This window comes from Anser cygnoides, chromosome 19, assembly GCF_040182565.1.
Source record: "Anser cygnoides isolate HZ-2024a breed goose chromosome 19, Taihu_goose_T2T_genome, whole genome shotgun sequence".
NCBI classification, from domain to species: domain Eukaryota; kingdom Metazoa; phylum Chordata; class Aves; order Anseriformes; family Anatidae; genus Anser; species Anser cygnoides.
The window spans coordinates 5,548,655-5,566,296 of NC_089891.1; the positions used below are offsets into that span (position 1 = coordinate 5,548,655).

General features: G+C 45.4%; 2 protein-coding genes across 16 annotated transcripts in view; one reads left to right on the forward strand and one right to left on the reverse strand.

Annotated features, from left to right (window-relative positions):
- Positions 1-12,183, reverse strand: part of SAP30BP (SAP30 binding protein) — a 30,916-nt gene extending 18,733 nt beyond the window's left edge. Inside the window, exons 1-3 of one of the 2 annotated variants that reach the window (XM_048064225.2) lie at positions 12,026-12,183; positions 11,767-11,876; positions 8,792-8,839 (exon numbers count right to left, since the gene is read on the reverse strand). In XM_048064225.2, coding sequence (XP_047920182.1) covers positions 8,792-8,839; positions 11,767-11,876; positions 12,026-12,134 — 267 coding nt within the window. In that variant the 5' untranslated portion in view covers positions 12,135-12,183. The remainder of the gene's footprint in view (positions 1-8,791; positions 8,840-11,766; positions 11,877-12,025) is intronic. The other variant, XM_048064227.2, reaches the window with a different exon arrangement.
- Positions 12,184-12,191: 8 nt separating this feature from the next.
- Positions 12,192-17,642, forward strand: part of RECQL5 (RecQ like helicase 5) — a 39,309-nt gene continuing 33,858 nt past the window's right edge. For 5 of the 14 annotated variants that reach the window (XR_001206271.3, XR_001206273.3, XM_013179027.3 and 2 more), the window contains exons 1-4: positions 12,665-12,906; positions 14,053-14,174; positions 15,983-16,501; positions 17,196-17,301. Coding sequence is in view for 11 of the 14 variants with exons in the window: in XM_013179027.3 (XP_013034481.2) it covers positions 12,786-12,906; positions 14,053-14,174; positions 15,983-16,501; positions 17,196-17,301 (868 nt within the window). In the remaining 3 variants the exon portion in view is untranslated. Of the gene's footprint in view, positions 12,325-12,374; positions 12,450-12,607; positions 12,627-12,664; positions 12,907-14,052; positions 14,175-15,982; positions 16,502-17,195; positions 17,302-17,642 lie in introns of those variants that run through there. The other 9 variants (XR_001206270.3, XM_013179028.3, XM_048064195.2 and 6 more) reach the window with 7 other exon arrangements.

The window sequence follows — 17,642 nt, forward strand, 5'->3', positions numbered from 1 at the left end:
TAGGAAGCTTCCACAGTACACCTCAACAACATTCTTTTTTTCAGAGGTGTTGCTGTTGCATCGCAGAATTTCTTCTCTCCAACTACTTCACCTGATTGCTTGCACGTAGACACAGAAATTTAACAATTTAGACTGACACCCACAGAACGTGTAGGCCAGTCACACTGTTGTCACGATGGACAAGTCTGAAGATACTGATGCAGAGGATTTTTCAGTGCAGTCCCTCCATCACTAGCCAGTGGACCTGCTGCTGCAACAGTTGTTAGAGTGGATTTCCCTCATCTGAACTACTGCCAGGAATTTTTGTATTTTTCCCCTCCTATCTCCAATTCAGACTCTGTCCTGTAGTCCTAACATATCAACAACGTTTACTTGGCTGAGAATGATGGAAAGAAACTAACTGCACAAATTCTTAGAACACTTGACAGTTGTCGAGGCTGACAGTGAAGATGGCCTCGTCAGAGCAAGCAGGTGAAATGTTCATACGTAGGCAAGCAAGAGAAAAGTCTCTGGATAATGTGTATTTGTGTGTGGTTTTTTTGTTGTTGTTGTTTGTTTTTAAAGAGGGATTTTGTTTTTGTTTTAAAGGAACAGTTATGTTCTACAAGCATCAGGAGTGCCCATAGGTAGAGAACACCAGAAACTTCTCATTTAATATTAGAAGTACATGACAAGAGCTTTCTATCTCTCGCTCACCAGACTTGCTCAATGTTGACATGCTCCTAGGCAGAGGACAACCAGAGTAGATGCAACGTGTACTCAGTATGGGGGAAGAGAAAGTAAGAGAACTGAAGTACAGCACTTTTATTCCCCCCCCCCCCCTTGTTTTTTTGTATTGTGAGACGGGAGAATCCCAAGAGAAAGCTTGAAATAAGCCCATTTCCTACAGCCATATCCTGTTTGCCAACTCTGATACATAGCTCCAGGCAAACTGCCCAGCACAGGATAAGAAATTTAACTAAGAAAAAGCTGCAGGCACCACGATCCAGATAGCAAGAGCAGCACAGCAGCTTAGAAATAAGCCACCTATGGGAATCAACTGGTGCATTCATCTTCAGGGAAGCCTATGTACAGCCTGTACAAACCTATTTTGAGATATTATTGTCACGGGCAAAATGAGGAAAGGAAGAACAAGACAAGAAAGAGTCAACTCCTGAGACATTCCTTCTTAAATCCTTATCTAATCCTTACCAAAACAAAGAACATGCGTAGCTGACGCTGCCTCTTAGTTTTTAAGCTAAATTAAGTCTAAAGATACTCCCTCAGTTAATTTCAGTTCTATTGAAAAAAACACTGAAAAACACCAAGATCTGGCAAAACGTTTCAGTGAGAAAATTATTTAGAAGAAAGAAGCTTTCATACTATAAAAGCCTTTAAATAACTTCTTTGAAACCTGATTGCACTCACCTGACATATGCTAGCTCAATATTTGACAAAGATATGCAAGAAGTAATTTCCAGTCAAGGAACCGTGTGCCAAGACTCCCGTTCTCCATGCTGAGGGACAATTAATAATGCCTGCCTCGCTACCATGCTTGGCCCCACAGCCACATGCCTCAGCGTGCTGCCCCTTTTCTCTCCTCCACCTCACTCCCATCGGGACTGCTGCTAGGCTAAATGCTTCCAGATCACCCTGTGCATACACTTTATTACAAGACCATATAATATGACCTCTCCACAGCACAAACACCGACCAGGACACACTGGTGCAAGCGTGCAAAGCGACCTACATGAAGATTGTGCAGCCCCCGAGAGCAGAACAGCATCTACCAGCTGCCACACTGAGAGCAGCCAGCACAGCTCCCGGCAGGCTCCACCAGAAGCCACCAAGGTCCAGGGAGAGGTTTCTTCATCTGCAGAGCCCGTTAATTCTGCTTTCAAGTCACTTTTGCTTCCTACAGTGGAACAGGAATTCAGAGGTCAAGTATCAGCACCACATGACATGGTTTGAGGTGTCAAGCTACCCTGATTTATTTAAAAAAAATAAACAGATTGTTGCAATGCCAAACAAAGCTAAAGGTGAAGCTGGACTGTGAGAAGTCTTAAACCTCAACAGCAACGAGCAAAAGGCTCAAAAGAGCTGAGACAACTTCCTGCACAAGCTTTCTTCCCAGGTACATACTACTGAAAATTCTTCTTAAGGGTCTGGAGTAGAGGCCGGGTATAAAAACATCCTCCTTGGGATGAGCAGATCCCATGGAGCTTCAGCAGATTTCCAGCCTTCTGTACTGAGAACAGGGAGGCTGGAAGGAGCAATTTTCTGCTATTTGTTGGTGTTTGAGGCAATCCTCCATCCGTGCTGACTGTTCAGACTCTCGCTCTGACAAGCGCCAACGTGCAGGCTCAGAACAGGCTATTTCAGTACAGCAGACAGAAATAATTGCAACACAACAGAACTGGACTTGAAGAACTCAGACCTTTATCAGGTGAAATATGCAATGGGAAGCAGCTCCAGAAAGGACTTTTCTTCAAGTTTAAAGGCAAAGAGAAAAAAAACTGGCTCTTCCTTTGGAGAAAAGCAAGCCACACCTGTGTCAATAATCTGTGGTATTTAGTACTGCAGGGAGCGAGGAGTCTGCCGCAGCACGTATGCCTGGCGGGGAGGAAGGAACAAGCATGTCCGTGGACATGTCTCATCTCCCAAACAGCTCACGAGCTGGACTGAAGCCAGCAGCTCTGAAGTAGGTAAGGCAGCTCTGAAGACCAACGATGCTGTGATCTATCTCCCTCTCAGGCGGAGAGAGCTGGAGACACAGAAGTACACAAGGGAAAGGGACAAAAAAAAAGTCAAAGATGCTGAACTTTACTATGTTTCCTGCATGCAAAGCCATTTACCTGCTGCTGATACTACGCTCTGGCATCAACCAAGGTCAGCCACGTGGTTAAAAGCGGGAAGCAGGAGAGGTATCAGCTGTTTTAATGTTTGAACACTCATTTTAATGGCACAGAGGACAGCTTCAGAGGCTGAGTTAACTCTACTCCCCCCTAAAGGCTTCCCACATGTAATGCTGCCTGCTGAACTGCCAAACTTTCTGGAAGACAGCGTGCCAAAACGAGGGAAAGTATGCAGAGCTGGAAGCGCAGAGAGCATTTTGCAGAAGTATATTAGGAGGAAAACTGAGCACAGAATAACTGCACAGCTTATCACTCGCAGCTTCAGGCTGTACTCACAGGCACAGAAATGAGTAGGAAACGAGCCACTGGAGATCTAACCTTAACTCCAGCCCTGAAAACTGCGTGGAGGCACCTAGCACAGCCATGCATAACCCAAGGGCATTTTTAAAGTACGGCTGTTCTTTTGCCAGTTCTGTCCGTCAGAGGCCAAAACACTAACCCAGATAGTGTCAAAATGCCAAGAGAAGGGAGGGCAGGGGAACATAATGATTTTAATTATTTTTTGATTTTGATGAGACATTAGGAGTGCCTTTCTACAGCACATTTACAAAGTGGTTATATCCTACCAGATCCAGCCACTGCAAGACGAATAATATACAGCCCCTCCAGCCATCGAGAGCGTACTGGTTTGGGGCAGAACAGTAGTTTTAATGCTTGTTCTTCAGTCAGATGACCTTAAATATATTCTAAGCAGAATTTTTAGGATTCCCTCTCAGCAGCTGAATGCATCAAGGGCTGGTATTTCCTAAGCAACTTTCATACTTTGCCACCACCAAAGTAAACAATTCCAACTCATTTTCTAAAGTTTACTAAGGCCAGCTCCATTTTTAGGGTTTGCAGTGGAATATCTAAATATAACAACAGCTCTCTATTGATACGACTTCTCCCAAATACACTTTTTCCCTCCTTCTTCAGAGCAAAAGTTACATTAAGATAAAAGTAACTAAGTAGATTCAGACATCTTTTGAGAATCTGGCTTGATGAATGAATGCTGAATACAGAAAAGCTAAAAACGCCTTATCAAAATAAGAGTGACTTACTGGGACTACATTACTGAACAATCCCCCATTTACTGGTTCTTATCCCTTATCGCCTTTACTTGAAATCAAGATAATTTTGGTATTTAAACAAACAGGTTAATGGGCAGGCAAAATAAACATCACAATCAAAAGCCTCCACTTAAGTATTAGTGCACATCTATGCACCACAACACACGGAAATTCTTTCACAGGTTGAGTGGATCAATAAGAGCTAACCAGCTCCGATGACTACCAAAAACTGGTACTTAGACATGCTCGGAAACACAGCATTCTTCTGAAACTTTAACACCTTTCTACTAGCTCCCCCTTTGGATGCCTCTCACTACAATGCCACAAGGATGCAGGGGGACCCTTGAAACAAAACCAGAAAACGGAGCTACTTCTGAAAGCCACTGCTTTCAAGAACTGTTACCATGCGTCAGGCATTCACTTGCAAAGGGAGTGTCAATATTTATCAGCTTTCCTGTGCGGGCTAGTCTGCAATCAAAGCTCAAGAGTTAATGATTCCCCCTGTGAAAACTCCAGTCGGCCAAGCTGAAGGGCTGGGCTCGATCAACGCCTGCAATCTGTTATTCATCCAGCCCTACAACATGAAGTACAGAATCCCTCAGGTGAGACTTGGAGCACAAGGTCAATATTTCATTTAAGGTTCATTTTCCTTCTTCCTGCAGGGCTGGTCCATTTAGTGAGCTCTGAAGGCTGGTATCTTGTTACTGCATCAAGGCTGTAACCATAGCCAGCTGCTGGCAGGAGCCCAAGCAACTTGCACACACTGCAGAGCCCTTTAACCCTCCTCATTCCAAACCAACACCGCTACCAGAACACCGAATTTCGGATATTTTCAGTGTCCTTTGTTTTGTACTCACGGTTCCATCATCTGAGGAAAGAACATAAAGTTTCCATCCGGGCTGTGAGATTCCATCTTAACATCAATCCTCTGCCAGCAGCTGCTGTTCACCATTTCTTTTCCCTTCTAAGCAAGAAAGCTTTATTTCTGAAATCCCTTTAAGACAATAGCTTTGTTTGCAATTTGTGACTGCTTATTTAATGCTAAAAGCAGGGACCACTGAAGTGATGTTGGTTACTAACGAACATGTTCTGCTTCAGAGTCTGAGCACATCCTCCCAGAGTCAAATGTGGAAGATCAATTAGTTTTACCTAGATTTGAATCTCCCATTTTCCAAGGGTCCATGAAGTACCTCAAACAGTCACAGGATGTTAAGAAATTTTACTTTACTACTTAAAGAGGACAATTTTTTTTGGTTATAAACATACAGTGTTTGAGACTGTCTCACAGGTGCTCAGTAACAGAGAATCCTATGGGCTAGTTCTGGAAGAACACTTCCAGATGACTGATGAAATTTAAATATTCTTCTATACCTCTTTCCCCCAAACAGATTTATAGTAAATCTCCACTTGACTCTTTGAGGATAGACAGAACACAGCAGTTAGACATAAGCTTTTCAAGTTAAAATGCTGATTGTGACTTGCTGCTAAGCAGGAAAAAAAAAAAAGATCATGAGAACTGCAGTCCCATCCAGCCCTTTATACTGCCTTTATCTCTAGTGAGGAACAAAGGCTGTAAGGACAGACAGACGTGCTTTCAAGATCAATAAGGGCATACTCCCTGGAATCAAGATTAAAAAACAGAGGTAATTTTAAATACCGTAGGGTGGAGTAGAAAAACATCTCCCCCTTGGAGCTATGAGACAGGCCACAAATTCCACTATCCCCACCACCACTTTACTATTATAATTGTCACTGCCAGTTTTCACATCATTCCCCTTTTTAGTCACCTCAGCCTATATCCACAACTGGCACCAGCTGAAATTTCTGGAGGTTTTGTGTTTGTTACTGTCCAACCGCAGAATGAGGCCAAACCATGGGATGCACCAGCAACGAGGGAACTCCTTCTCCATACGCAGTGTCCTGGTGAATTATTCAAATGAGAATCTCAAAATAGTTCGTTCAACACACATCCAGAGAAGCAAACACTAGAAAAAAACTGAATATATACTCAGGGCTTGAAAAGACCGTAAGTAACTGATCATTTGCAGTGGGTTTATCTCAGTCATGCATTTTGAAGGACTGCACACAGGTTCAGACCCTGGAAACAACCCGGCCACATATACGATGTCCACGCCAGCTACTGAGACTTGTTCCCAGGTCTTTGACATCTTGCAATGAAATTGATAGAGGAAGAAGAGTTACAGCCCTCAGCTGGGACAAAAAGAAATATTACCCCAAAGTAAAATTTCAAATTAATCAAGTGTCTAAGTTAGAGTAACTACAACTCTTACTCTCTAATTTTCAGATACCGCAAGCTCAATGCAATGAGGAAGGAACCAGGAGAACACTGCCACTTGGTGGAAAAGGAGGATAGGAAACATCTACTACTGCTCCGAGTAAAGCTGCTTTTACACTAATGTTCCATCCTCCCCCATCCCAAGTGAATTTCTTAACAGCATGGCTAGTGCAACCCCATCACTGCCCCGTATGATGCTTTCCAACAACACTCCTGCTCCGTTACCAGCACAGCGCTGGGCTGCCTTGCAGCGTACTACATAGCAAAGGAGGCTACTGCCTTTTTCACCTACATTTAAAAACAACTATTGAGGATGACATAAAAGTCTGAAACTTCTGATGTTCAGATTTGCCTCCCTGGTATTCTTCTCAAATGCCCACTTTCCATGCCACGATAAGATGGAAGGAATTGTGTTTTATTTATATCTGTGAAGGCCAAAAGCTACAATCAATTTTAGCTAGTTTTGTAAGGGAGGTACCACCAGCTTGACAGCTGGTAACTTTACACTGAAGCAGAAGTGGTCCAGTTATGGTCTGAATAACTGTTTTTCTCTACCACTTCAGTTCACCTACATCTTTTGTTGTTAACTACTAAGAATGCTGTTACCTGAACTGCCTGTTTCTACTCAGGCATGTCTGTGCTGAATAAGAACATTCCGAATTCAAGAAGCTGAGAGGAAAGATGCCCATTCTACTTACTGTCATTTTTACAATCTGTTCAGCCTTTTCTTCCGACATCTTTACAATACATAAAAACCTGGAAATGTTTCTCTCTGAACAAAGAACAATTCATATATGATCACTTCAGCTCTTGTGGAGTTCCTATTTCAGAATGCACTCAAGATACCAAGTTCTTTTAAGGTAGTTTCTTGCTTCCCCACTGAAGCTGTGACGCTGCCCTGTAGCCACACGGAGTTCCTCTTCAGAAGGGAAAAATGCATCTGTATGGTAGCATGTAGAACTCACTGAAATCAAGAAGCTTTTTAAATAAGCTAACATGAAACATCAACAACATATTAAAGCAGTAGCCACAACCCAGCTGGAAGATTTCCATCTTTACTCAGACGAGAACTACTCTAGTCTGATTTTTTTTGTCCTTTCTCTAGCTGCCAGACTTCTTCTACATTGTCCTGAAGTCCTAGAGTCCTTCTAGAGGAGGCAGAAATGCAAACAATTGCAACAGGGCCCTCGTAACGCTCATTATGATGATATACACCACAAATCTCATTTGAGAGAAACCCATCTATTTGTCTTTTAACAGGTGTAAAAAAATACTTATTTGAATCTAGCTTTTTTTTTTTTTAACAGAAGCATTTTGCTAGCATGCTTAACCAGGCATAATGTAAAAATTTAAGAGTAGGAGAGGGATAAAAATGAGACGGCTTTCCTCTCTTCCAAGAAACCCCCCCCCAAAAAAACAAAACAAACAATAATTTATTTTCATTACAACAAGGGAAGTAGACAATACATTCCATTTCCAAGTGCCTCCTACTTCTGTGCCAAGGGCACCACAAGATATTTCACACGTGTATGCAAGAGACCTCACCAAGCGCAGTACAGCGGCCAAGATTCAGCTCTGCCTGTCACTGTAAACCCACACAAGTGTTGCGGAAACTGGAAGAGGGTGCTGCTACAAATCTCATTTAAGCAGGATAGCTAAACACATCCATTTGCCTTCTCATGGTTCCACAAAAGCCCTAAGCTAATTCACATGCTCTGCAGAATTTCAGCTTGCTACATGGCCCTCTGGATTCCTAAGTAGAACTCGGAGATCGTCTGCATCCTTCAGGAAGCTACTGGATAAAATAAAGGCCTTTTCAATTGTCATTCATTCTGTATCCCACACAACTGCTTATATTACATTGGGGATTGATCTGACAGAGAAAATTGAGAACATCTCTATGAAGTTTCAAATGGATTTGGTACATGGCTTTTCTCCATGTTTTTTTTTGCCTGACGTATGTTCCTACATGCTGCTAAACACGTTGAGCAGAAACAAGATGTAACCTCAGGATAAAGATTATTTTAACTATTTATGATAATTATCTGGGGATCTTACCACCTTTTTTTTAAAAAAAATTTGAACACAGTCTTTACAAAACAATTTCATTTAGAAGGATAGAGAGAGGGAGATACCTTTTGACATGTTTCATGAATTCTAGGAACATAAGATCACTTATTCATTAAGTTGTTCTAACTAAAGTCTTTCAGCTGATGCTGGTCAGACATAACAGAATTCTGTAGTGAATGCTACGTCTCCCAGATCACTGCAAAATAGACAAGATGCTGTCAGAAAACCCACCTCAGATCTAATTCACAAGAAGACTTAAGTTCATGAACACAGATCTTGATCATTATTCAGTCCATAGCCTACCTGGCTAACTACCTTTGGCAGAAGCCAGAAACTCAAGTCAGAAATCACATTACAGCTACAAAAAGGAATGTACAAAACTAGCTACAGAAGATCAGAAATGAAAACCAAAGCCATGCTGTTAAGACTTATTCCTCTTGTACTGAGCTTTCCCTCCCCCACCGCACCACACTTCCAAATACCTTTAGGTCACCAGCCTCAGGTTTTTCAGTCTCTGAATCGTCATCTTCCTACAAGACAAGAATTTACAGGATTAAGCTTAAAGAGCAGGCTTGGCAAGTAACTGCACTTACAGCAAAGGGCTTGTGCTTGGCAGCCCAGCAGCAGTCCAAGACCCTTTGAATGGAAGTTAGCTTTGCCCCACCCACTTAGGACCAGAAAACAAGCCCTACAGTCACAAAAAGAAGTGTATTTGTAGGGTTTTTTTGTTTCCCTTTTAAGGCAAAAGCATCTCTCAGTAGAAGACGTCCTCCGCAAAACTCATGCAGCTCCTGAGTGTGCAGAGCTAAACAATAAGAAGCAAAAAAACTGCGGAAAAAAGCATTCATTGATAATTGTCTTTTTCCAGTTGGCGGGCAGGGGCTTTGCACTCGCCCCTGTTTAGTGGTACTCGCAGAAAGCAGCGTTTGTAAGGCCCATTACTCTCCCAAGCATACATCAGCAACACAAACAGGACACACGGCGTGCCTGCCATACAACCAAACATGCAGGCTTGTTGAGGGTCTGCCCTGGCACCAAGTTCACAAGTCCCTGCGATGCCAGGTGACACCGCACCTCTCCTTACTTGTGCAGTGATCTCACAGCCTCACTTGCAGGTGACACGAACCTCCACAGAAGGGAACGGACTAACTTCAGTTTTCTAACTAACTTTAGTTTTAGGTACCTGTCTCCATTCGGTTTTCTACCCAGGAATAAACGGAAAAACTGGGCAAATTTCTCCCCAAGAGCTTAAAATACTGACTCAGCTTTAAGAAAAATTCTGTACCATATGAGACGTAACATACAGCTTTGATCCAAAACTGGTAAGTAAACCTACTGTTCCACTGCCCCATGAGCTACTTCGCTGGGGATCCTAGAGTTAGGTATGCTTCTAGGCATACATACATACTCTGGGTTCAAAACAAGTTTGAGGAGCAGAAAACAAGTTTTGCTTGTTCACACAACTCAGTAGAATGGGTTGTCCTCCAAACTCTGCCACTCAATTTCAACTTTGACCCCAAAACAAGAATTTGGTGTTTCAGCTTCCAAAGGAAAAACAAAAAAGAAGTGAGGTGATAACATGCAGTTGAAAGAAGGGCTTACAATGAAGTGTCCACCTCTAGGTATTAGCACACAAGCAAGTTCTGACAAGGCAAGCTAGAGGATGATCACACAATAATGTCAGTAAGTTTTAATTGCCTGAATTAACATGCATATCCCACAGAAGTGACACACCAAACTCCTTCACTTCAGCTGCTCCCCAGTGTACCTTCCTAAAACACGCATGTGTGCCAATAATTCGAAGGTTAATAAGAGTAAGTGTATAACCAAAAAAAGAACCATAGTACCAAATTACTTGGTACTTGATCACATATAACATTTCCCTCCCATCCATGCTCCCACTCATAGTAAAAAGATAAGCAATTTTCAACGAAAGAACAGGTTGAATCACTCATGATACAGACACTTAACGGAAACAGCTCCAAAAACCTTCTAACCTACTAGAAGACATCTCAGAAATAACAGCAACAATAACAAAAAAACATTACTGAAACTGCCCTTGAAAAAAAGGCTTTTCAGTTATAGTTAAAGCAGATAATGTAAGTACAAAGTTGTTTGGATAAAAACCCAAGACAGCCTGAAACCAATTTGCACTGCTTTCTAAAAACAGCTCATAACCAAGAAAGACCGGTGCTAGGATCAATTAAGGACGCCCACAATTCTGGTCAAAGAATATAAAAAAATGCATGTTGCTGTCCTGCAATGAGACTAGAGAGAACGTACCCTCTGTAACCTGCCTTCATTTGCACAGTAACTGAAAATAAGTGCAAGATCCACTGGCTAAACACCAGAGTGCCTAAACCAATCGCCGTTACTTGAATGACACCTGGAACCTCCCAGATGATAGATGACTGCAACTTACACTGAAAATTGTGTGTGCAATAAAGTCTACCCCATTTACACATGTAGGTGTCAACAAACACTGGATCACAACTACCACCTTCTTTAAAACAGAGAGATCTTATTGAAAGAGTCTCCAAGCTTTGGATATAAACAGGAGAATGACTAAAGCAGTAGAAAAGCGTCATTACTTGGCTTAGCCAGACGCTGACCCCGAATGCTCTTACTTGCACCTCTTCCAGTTAGAGGCAGAAGAAAAAAAAAAAAAAGAAAAAATAGACAAGTTTCTTGTCTGCTACTTGGGGAAGCAAATAGCAAGAACAGTGAATGTCTTGTATGAGAATGAACTAACGCACTTTTCATTAAGAAAAAGTTGTAGTAACGCTATTTCCTTCCTGTACTAAGTAGCCAAAAAACTTGAGCAGGGCCAACACATCAACGTGGAGGTAAGCAAAAGTTTGATGAGAAAGAAGAGAACCTCCCTGCATTTTCCCAAGACTTACTGCTTTGCTACTTCAGACACAGAAACATTTATCCTTTAGTATGTTATAGCTGCACTCAGATGCAGGGAGCTACGTGCCCTGCCTGACAATGCACCAAGTGCCTAGGTATTCAGGAGGAATTATCTACATGCCATGCACCTACGACAAATGAAAGCCACTCAAGCCTAGACAAGACACCACTACATCAAGTTAACCAGATGTAGTAAGCTGAGTTAGACATAAAAGAATAATTTAGGACATCACAGAACTTTATTCTTTTTGGTTATCCAGCTGCCCATGCACCAGCACGTTTCTCTGACAGCATTTCCACGTGTGCTAACTCTGCGGAAGGAGGAGCTGCGTGTCTCATGACAATCTTCCACGGAAGAGTCAAAGAGCATCGATGGGTTAGTAACGAGCAACAAGACCTGCACCGAAAGATGCTGGGCGTCAAGGAGAAGGCATTTGCCTTGACAGCAGAGTGAACGGAAACATTTGGAAGGTGCTGGAGGCCACAGGGGGGGTCTGTGGCTGGTGTGGGGCCGGGTGAGCGCTGAGGGGCCGGGGGTACTTACTGACTGCCTGCTGGTCTCCTCGTCCTCCTCCTCGTAGCCCTCCTCATCGCCGTCCAGCCGCGTGAAGTCGTCCTCCCCGTACCCGACGGAGACGAGCCCGCCTTTCTCTCCTGCGAGGAGAGGGCAGAGAGGGGGAAAAAAAAAGGCCAAAATAAAGACAAAGACAACGAACAACCGAGCCGCGAGGAAGGCGAGATGGCAACGAGGGACCCCCCCCCCCGGGTCCCACCCGCGGCCCTCAGCCCGTGCCCGCCCTCACCCGCGGCCCCCTCGCCGCCCGCCGGCCCGGCCTCGCTGTCGGACTCCGGGTCCGAGTCCTCGGCGTACACGGCCAGGGAGGAGAGGACGCTGCGCTTCGCCGCCGCCATCTTCTGCCCGGCCCCGCCGCGCTTCCGGCGCGCGCCCGTGACGCGAGCGGCGGCGTCGCCACAGCAACGGCGCCCTCCTACCGCTGCCGGCACCGGGCCGCGGCCGCCCGGGGGAAGGCTCGGAGCGAGGCGACGAAACCCCTGAGCGAGGCACCGGGGGGAGGCTGGGGGATGAGGAGAAGGGCCGGAGGTGCGCTGGGTTGTTTTTTGTTTGGGGGGGGAGTGTTTTATTTTTTTGGGGGTGCTGGCCCTTTAAGAGCGGCTTCTGACGTCATCGCGCGGCGCCGCGGGCAGCGCCTGGCGGACGCTGAGCGGGTGGGGGGGGCTCCGAGGGGCGGGGGGGGCTCTGAGGGGCGGGGGGGCCCTGAGGGGCGGGGGGGCCCTGAGGGGGGAAGCTCTGAGGGGTGGGGGGGGGGCCTGAGAGGGGCTCTGAGCCCCCTCAGCCGGGGGGCGGCGGTTGTCCCGTCAGGAACGAGCCCTAGAGCCCTAAGGGTGAGGGGCAGCTGCCTGGGGGGGGGGGGCCCAAAATAATAATAAAAAATAGGGGGAAAGTGGGCCGGGGGCGCTGGCAGGAGGAGGGGAGGGCCGGGGGCTCGCCTCAGGGGGAGCGGGGCGGTCACTGCCGCTTCTCCCGCCCGCAGCGCCCCCGCGATGAGCAGCACGGCCGCCCCCGGGCCGGAGGGCAGGGCGCGGAAGGCGCTGAGGAAGGTGTTCGGCTTTGAGGCCTTCAAGACTTCGCTTCAGGAGAGCGCGACCATGGCGGTGGTGAGAGGTGAGGGGCGGCGGCTGCAGGGTCTGCAGGAGCCGGGAGCCTTCTCTCTGAGGAGACGGGGCCCCAGCCCTCCGAGGTCGCTCCTGTGGCCGAGCTGTAATCGAAGCTCCCCGAGCAGGGCTTCGCCCTACCTGCGCTCCTTTGCACGTGTTTTGTAAGAACGTGGTTGCATCAAACACAGTACAGGTAACGTTCAGGTCTGGTGGTGCCGGTATCTGATCTAGAGGTGTCTGCCAGCCTGTGGCCAGATGAGGTTGAACCTATTTGCACTCACATTCTTGCAGGGTAAACCTTACTGTAATGGCGTTAGACACAGGTGGTACCAGCAGAAGACTTAGTTCTCTGGTAAGGTTTATATCCGCGAGTCACGTGGATGTTACCAGAAACGCACATTTTTCCTGGTGTTAACGCATCCACCAGCACACCGCTGCGGGTTCGGCAGGCAGCTCACGCACACACGGGCTGCTGGCCGTCCATTCTCCTCGCAGGTCTCATGATGCAAACCAGAACAGCACCAAACCCAGCGTGCAGGACACAGTTACAGTTTTCATTCGTCTCCAGCAGTTGTGCTGCTGGTAACAGACTGGCCAAAAGCAGTGTTCTGTGAGCAGGGTGGCTCTGCCTGTTAACGCTGTATGCGTTGGCATCTCCCTGACGGGAAGTGGGTGCTCCTTAGCATGGTGATAGTTACTGAATAATACTGCCTGTGTGGTTGGGATTTACTTCTTGGGATAAGCTTTCACAGGGTGTGATACAGATCTGCCCTGGGACTGGTGGTTTGGTAACTGGAGGGCTGTAAGACAAATGAAAGCAGCTCATGTGGAAGAGAATTAGCATGAGCATGGACCAGTTGTTTAACTCCTTTTTATCTTGGTTTCTGGGTAACTTCTGGTATTTAGGTAAGGCTGTTTCATAATGTTTAAAAAGTGATTAGAGATTCTTTGAAGGAAACCATTGCAGGCATACAAAGTATTATGATGCTTTTAGAACCTAAAATGAGGTGTCTTTTGTTGGTATGCCACAAGGTACACGCACAGATACGCCTTTTCTCACAGATTACAGGCCTTTGTGCCCACCCCTCCAGACAGAGCCCTGGGAACTCGCCACCACTCAGTAGCCTTGAGCTTTGTTCTGTTGTCTTTGCAGGCGAGAAGGATGTCTTTGTATGCATGCCCACAGGGGCAGGGAAATCCTTGTGCTACCAGCTTCCTGCAGTTCTGGCAGTGGGCATCACCATTGTCATTTCACCTCTGATTGCACTGATTCAGGTAACTGTCTCCTGTCAGCTGTGGAAAGCAGTCAGTGAAGGGGGTCGGGAGACTCTGGAGGCACGCTGCCTCTTGTCTTTCTGTCCTCAAGTCTGCTGTTAGCCTGCCTCTGGATTCCTGTCTTGATGTCTTGGTGTGTTTTCCTTAGCCTGGTGACAGGTGAAGAGGCTGCAACTTAGCGTAACTCTGGTTTGATATTATGCAGCTCTGCTAAAGAAGGTTTTTCTTCGATAATAGCCTAGTGGTTTTTATAACTGATCCTTTCTCTGTTTTCTCCAGTTGTCTTTTGTACAGCGTGCTGTACAAAAGCAGCAGAGTACCTCAAATGTACTAAACTGAGTCTTTAACCACAAAAAAACTCCATTTTACCTATAAAGTAATAACTCTGGGAATGAAGAAGTTGCCTTTGTAGGCATAAATTGCTCTCCACCAAACTGTCCTTTAGTTGTGGTCTTTGTGTCATGGGGATAAGCTGTTGTAGCAGAGCTCCTCCTTGAACATTTTTATCTGTGTGACCTTTTGCTTATGTATTTTGCCTTTTCTACCGTTTTCATCACCTCACACTTCCCTATAATAGCAGCTGTAGCATTAACGTTGCATGATATCTGGTGGCGTAGGCTGCTGTTTTGTTTTTTTGCTGTCATGTTGTTGCTTTTTTTAACTCCTCTGCGGTCTCAATGTAATACACATCAAGAATTAAAAACAGGCTTTGTGATGCATCTCAAAAAGGTGTTATAGTGAACTCTTTCCAAATGAGATAATTTCTAATTTCTAATTAATTAATGAGATAATTTCTAATTTCTAATTAAGCTCCAGTACAGGAAATATTCTATCAGTGAAATAGAGGTTAAACGAATTGCCAGAGGTAAGATTTGCAGGTGAAGCAGAATGTGTCAGGGCAACAGGTAGATGGAGATGGGTTAAATGAGTCTTAGGGAACAGAGCTGGAGTGAGCCTCCAGAAGTTTTCTCATTCAGCCCTGCAATGGGGAGGCTGTGCCTGAAAAGGTCATGATATATTTCATTCTAACCCAACTTCAAGAGCTTAGTCTGTGTAGTTTATAGCGAAGGTTGAGAGTTGACTGAGCAGAATCAGTGCCTATTAAATCAGTCACTGAAACCAGTTATTGAGTGAAATAATGAGACATCCATCTTTCAGGACTATTCATGCCTTCTGAAATGTTATGTGCTAGTCAAGTGCAAGTGAACAGCTCAGTGCCGGTAGGTGAATTGTGTGTCCAGTGTTTGTCTGGATGTATCTGAATGTGATGCTGTGTTTTCTTCTTGGTTTTCAAGGCATGATTCTTGTTCACACTCAGTTCTATTGCAGAGGTGATTTGCCATATCTCATAATATCTCAGCTGTTATAAAGTCTTTTGGTTATTTTGGAATGAAGCGCGCTCTGTTTTCGTAAGGTGGCGTTACTCAGTTTCCATCTGTGACAACTTGATAGTGTAAATCCTGAGCCACGCTGGTGGCTTGTTTCAGCTCACTGTGGCTATCATTGGGTATTTTGCACAGATCCATGCTGATGTGCCCTAGCAGCAAAATGACTGTCTTAAAGTGAATGGAAGCCCAAAGAAAAGGAGTTGGATGCTAGAGCTGAACAGATACACAGCAATGAAATAAAGGCATCTAGAGTTGAAGTTCTAAACAGCTGGGGCTATAGGTGAACGTTGTCCTGAGACTTGAACCTGGAGGTGGAAGTTGGGGCCTCACGTGGATCTCTCCAGTAGACATTCGTAGTGATGGTGGCTTTCTTTAAAGCTGTTTGTTTGTCATTTAATTTTCATTTTGTATTTACCTTAGGACCAAGTGGATCACCTGCTGGCTCTGAAGATCAAAGCCTGCTCTTTCAACTCCAAGCTTTCAGCCCAGGAAAAGAAGGCCATCCTGGCTGACCTTGCAAGTGAGAAGCCCCAAGTAAAGCTCCTGTACATCACCCCAGAGATGGCAGCTTCCTCTTCCTTCCAGCCTACGCTGAACTCTCTGCTGTCTCGAAATCTCCTGTCCTACCTAGTAATTGATGAAGCGCATTGTGTCTCCCAGTGGGGACACGATTTCCGACCTGACTACCTGCGGCTGGGCACCTTGCGCACTCGCATACCCAATACACCGTGTGTTGCCTTGACTGCCACTGCCACCAAGCAGGTCCAGGAGGACATTGTGATGGCACTTAAGCTAAAGCAGCCGCTTGCCACCTTTAAGACTCCTTGCTTCAGATCTAACTTGTTCTACGACGTGCAGTTCAAAGAGCTCTTGACTGATCCTTATGCCAACTTGAAGGATTTCTGTCTGAAGGCACTTGAAGTGAAGAACACCACTGGGGTAGGTTTTTCAGTGGGGGAAGAAGGCTAAACTGAATAAAATCTTCCTTAATGGTCACTGATCTTCCAGTGGTTGGTATGGCCCTGACAGGTCTGTGGCGGGAAAGGAGGAGGTCCCTGAAGGAAAGTGCTCAATAGTTTTTTGAGTTCCTCTAAAATAATTAGAATATTGAGCTGTATTTCTTTCAAACAGAGGTGTCCTCCGAAAAGAGCTGGTCTAAAAGAAAATGTATTAGGAATATGCAAATAGCATTTCTGTCTTGGCTTGTTGTGTCCCTGGCGATAAGCGTGTGTTTGATTGGGTTCTGCTCTTTCTCTGTGCTGAGGGTGAAATATAGCAAGGGTGAGCCGCAGCACTTAGTGTCGTATTGAATTTCTTGCGGTAACGCTAATTTCCAGAATAACTCTCAGCAACTCAATCAGCCTCTGCACCTCAATTTGTCTGTAATGTGAAGAGAGACTGCTGCTTGCCTTGTGTTCACTGGGAAAAGATTGGGAGACCATATTCAGTCGACGTCTCCTAGGCCTTGTAGGAAACTCTGTTTTTGTGTCATGACAATGTCTTTAAGTTGCTGGAGAATCAGTTTGGAGATGAGATGAGCCTTGGGCATCCCTCCATTTCGTCCATACTGAGGACTGCAGCTTTGCTGATGGGCTTCAGGCAGTGTCACGGACTTTCTCCCCTCTCTGCCCAGGTGTACTCCGGTTGCGGCATTGTGTACTGCAGGATGAGGGATGTGTGTGACCAGCTGGCTATTGAATTGAGCTACCGAGGAGTGAAAGCCAAGGCCTATCATGCAGGTACTGGAGGCTGCTTCTGTATCTCTCAGGACTTGGTAGAACTGAACCGTACCACCTTTAAGGCCTGGGTTGGGGTTACCTAGCAAGCAGCTTTCTAGGCATGGTCTGCAACGTGTCTAATGCTCACACATCAGGTCTTTGAGGTAAGTACGGACCACTCAGCGGAATGGCATTCCCTTTGCTCCAGAACTGCTCATTTTGTTGGATCTTGCATGGCTTAAATATAACAACCAGTTTCCTCACAAGAGTGTTCTACATTTTTCTTTTTGGAATAGAAACAGCTGCTGCTGACTTCTGCTTGATCCCAGGCCAATTTAAACATGGGCAGAGAGGAGTGTGTA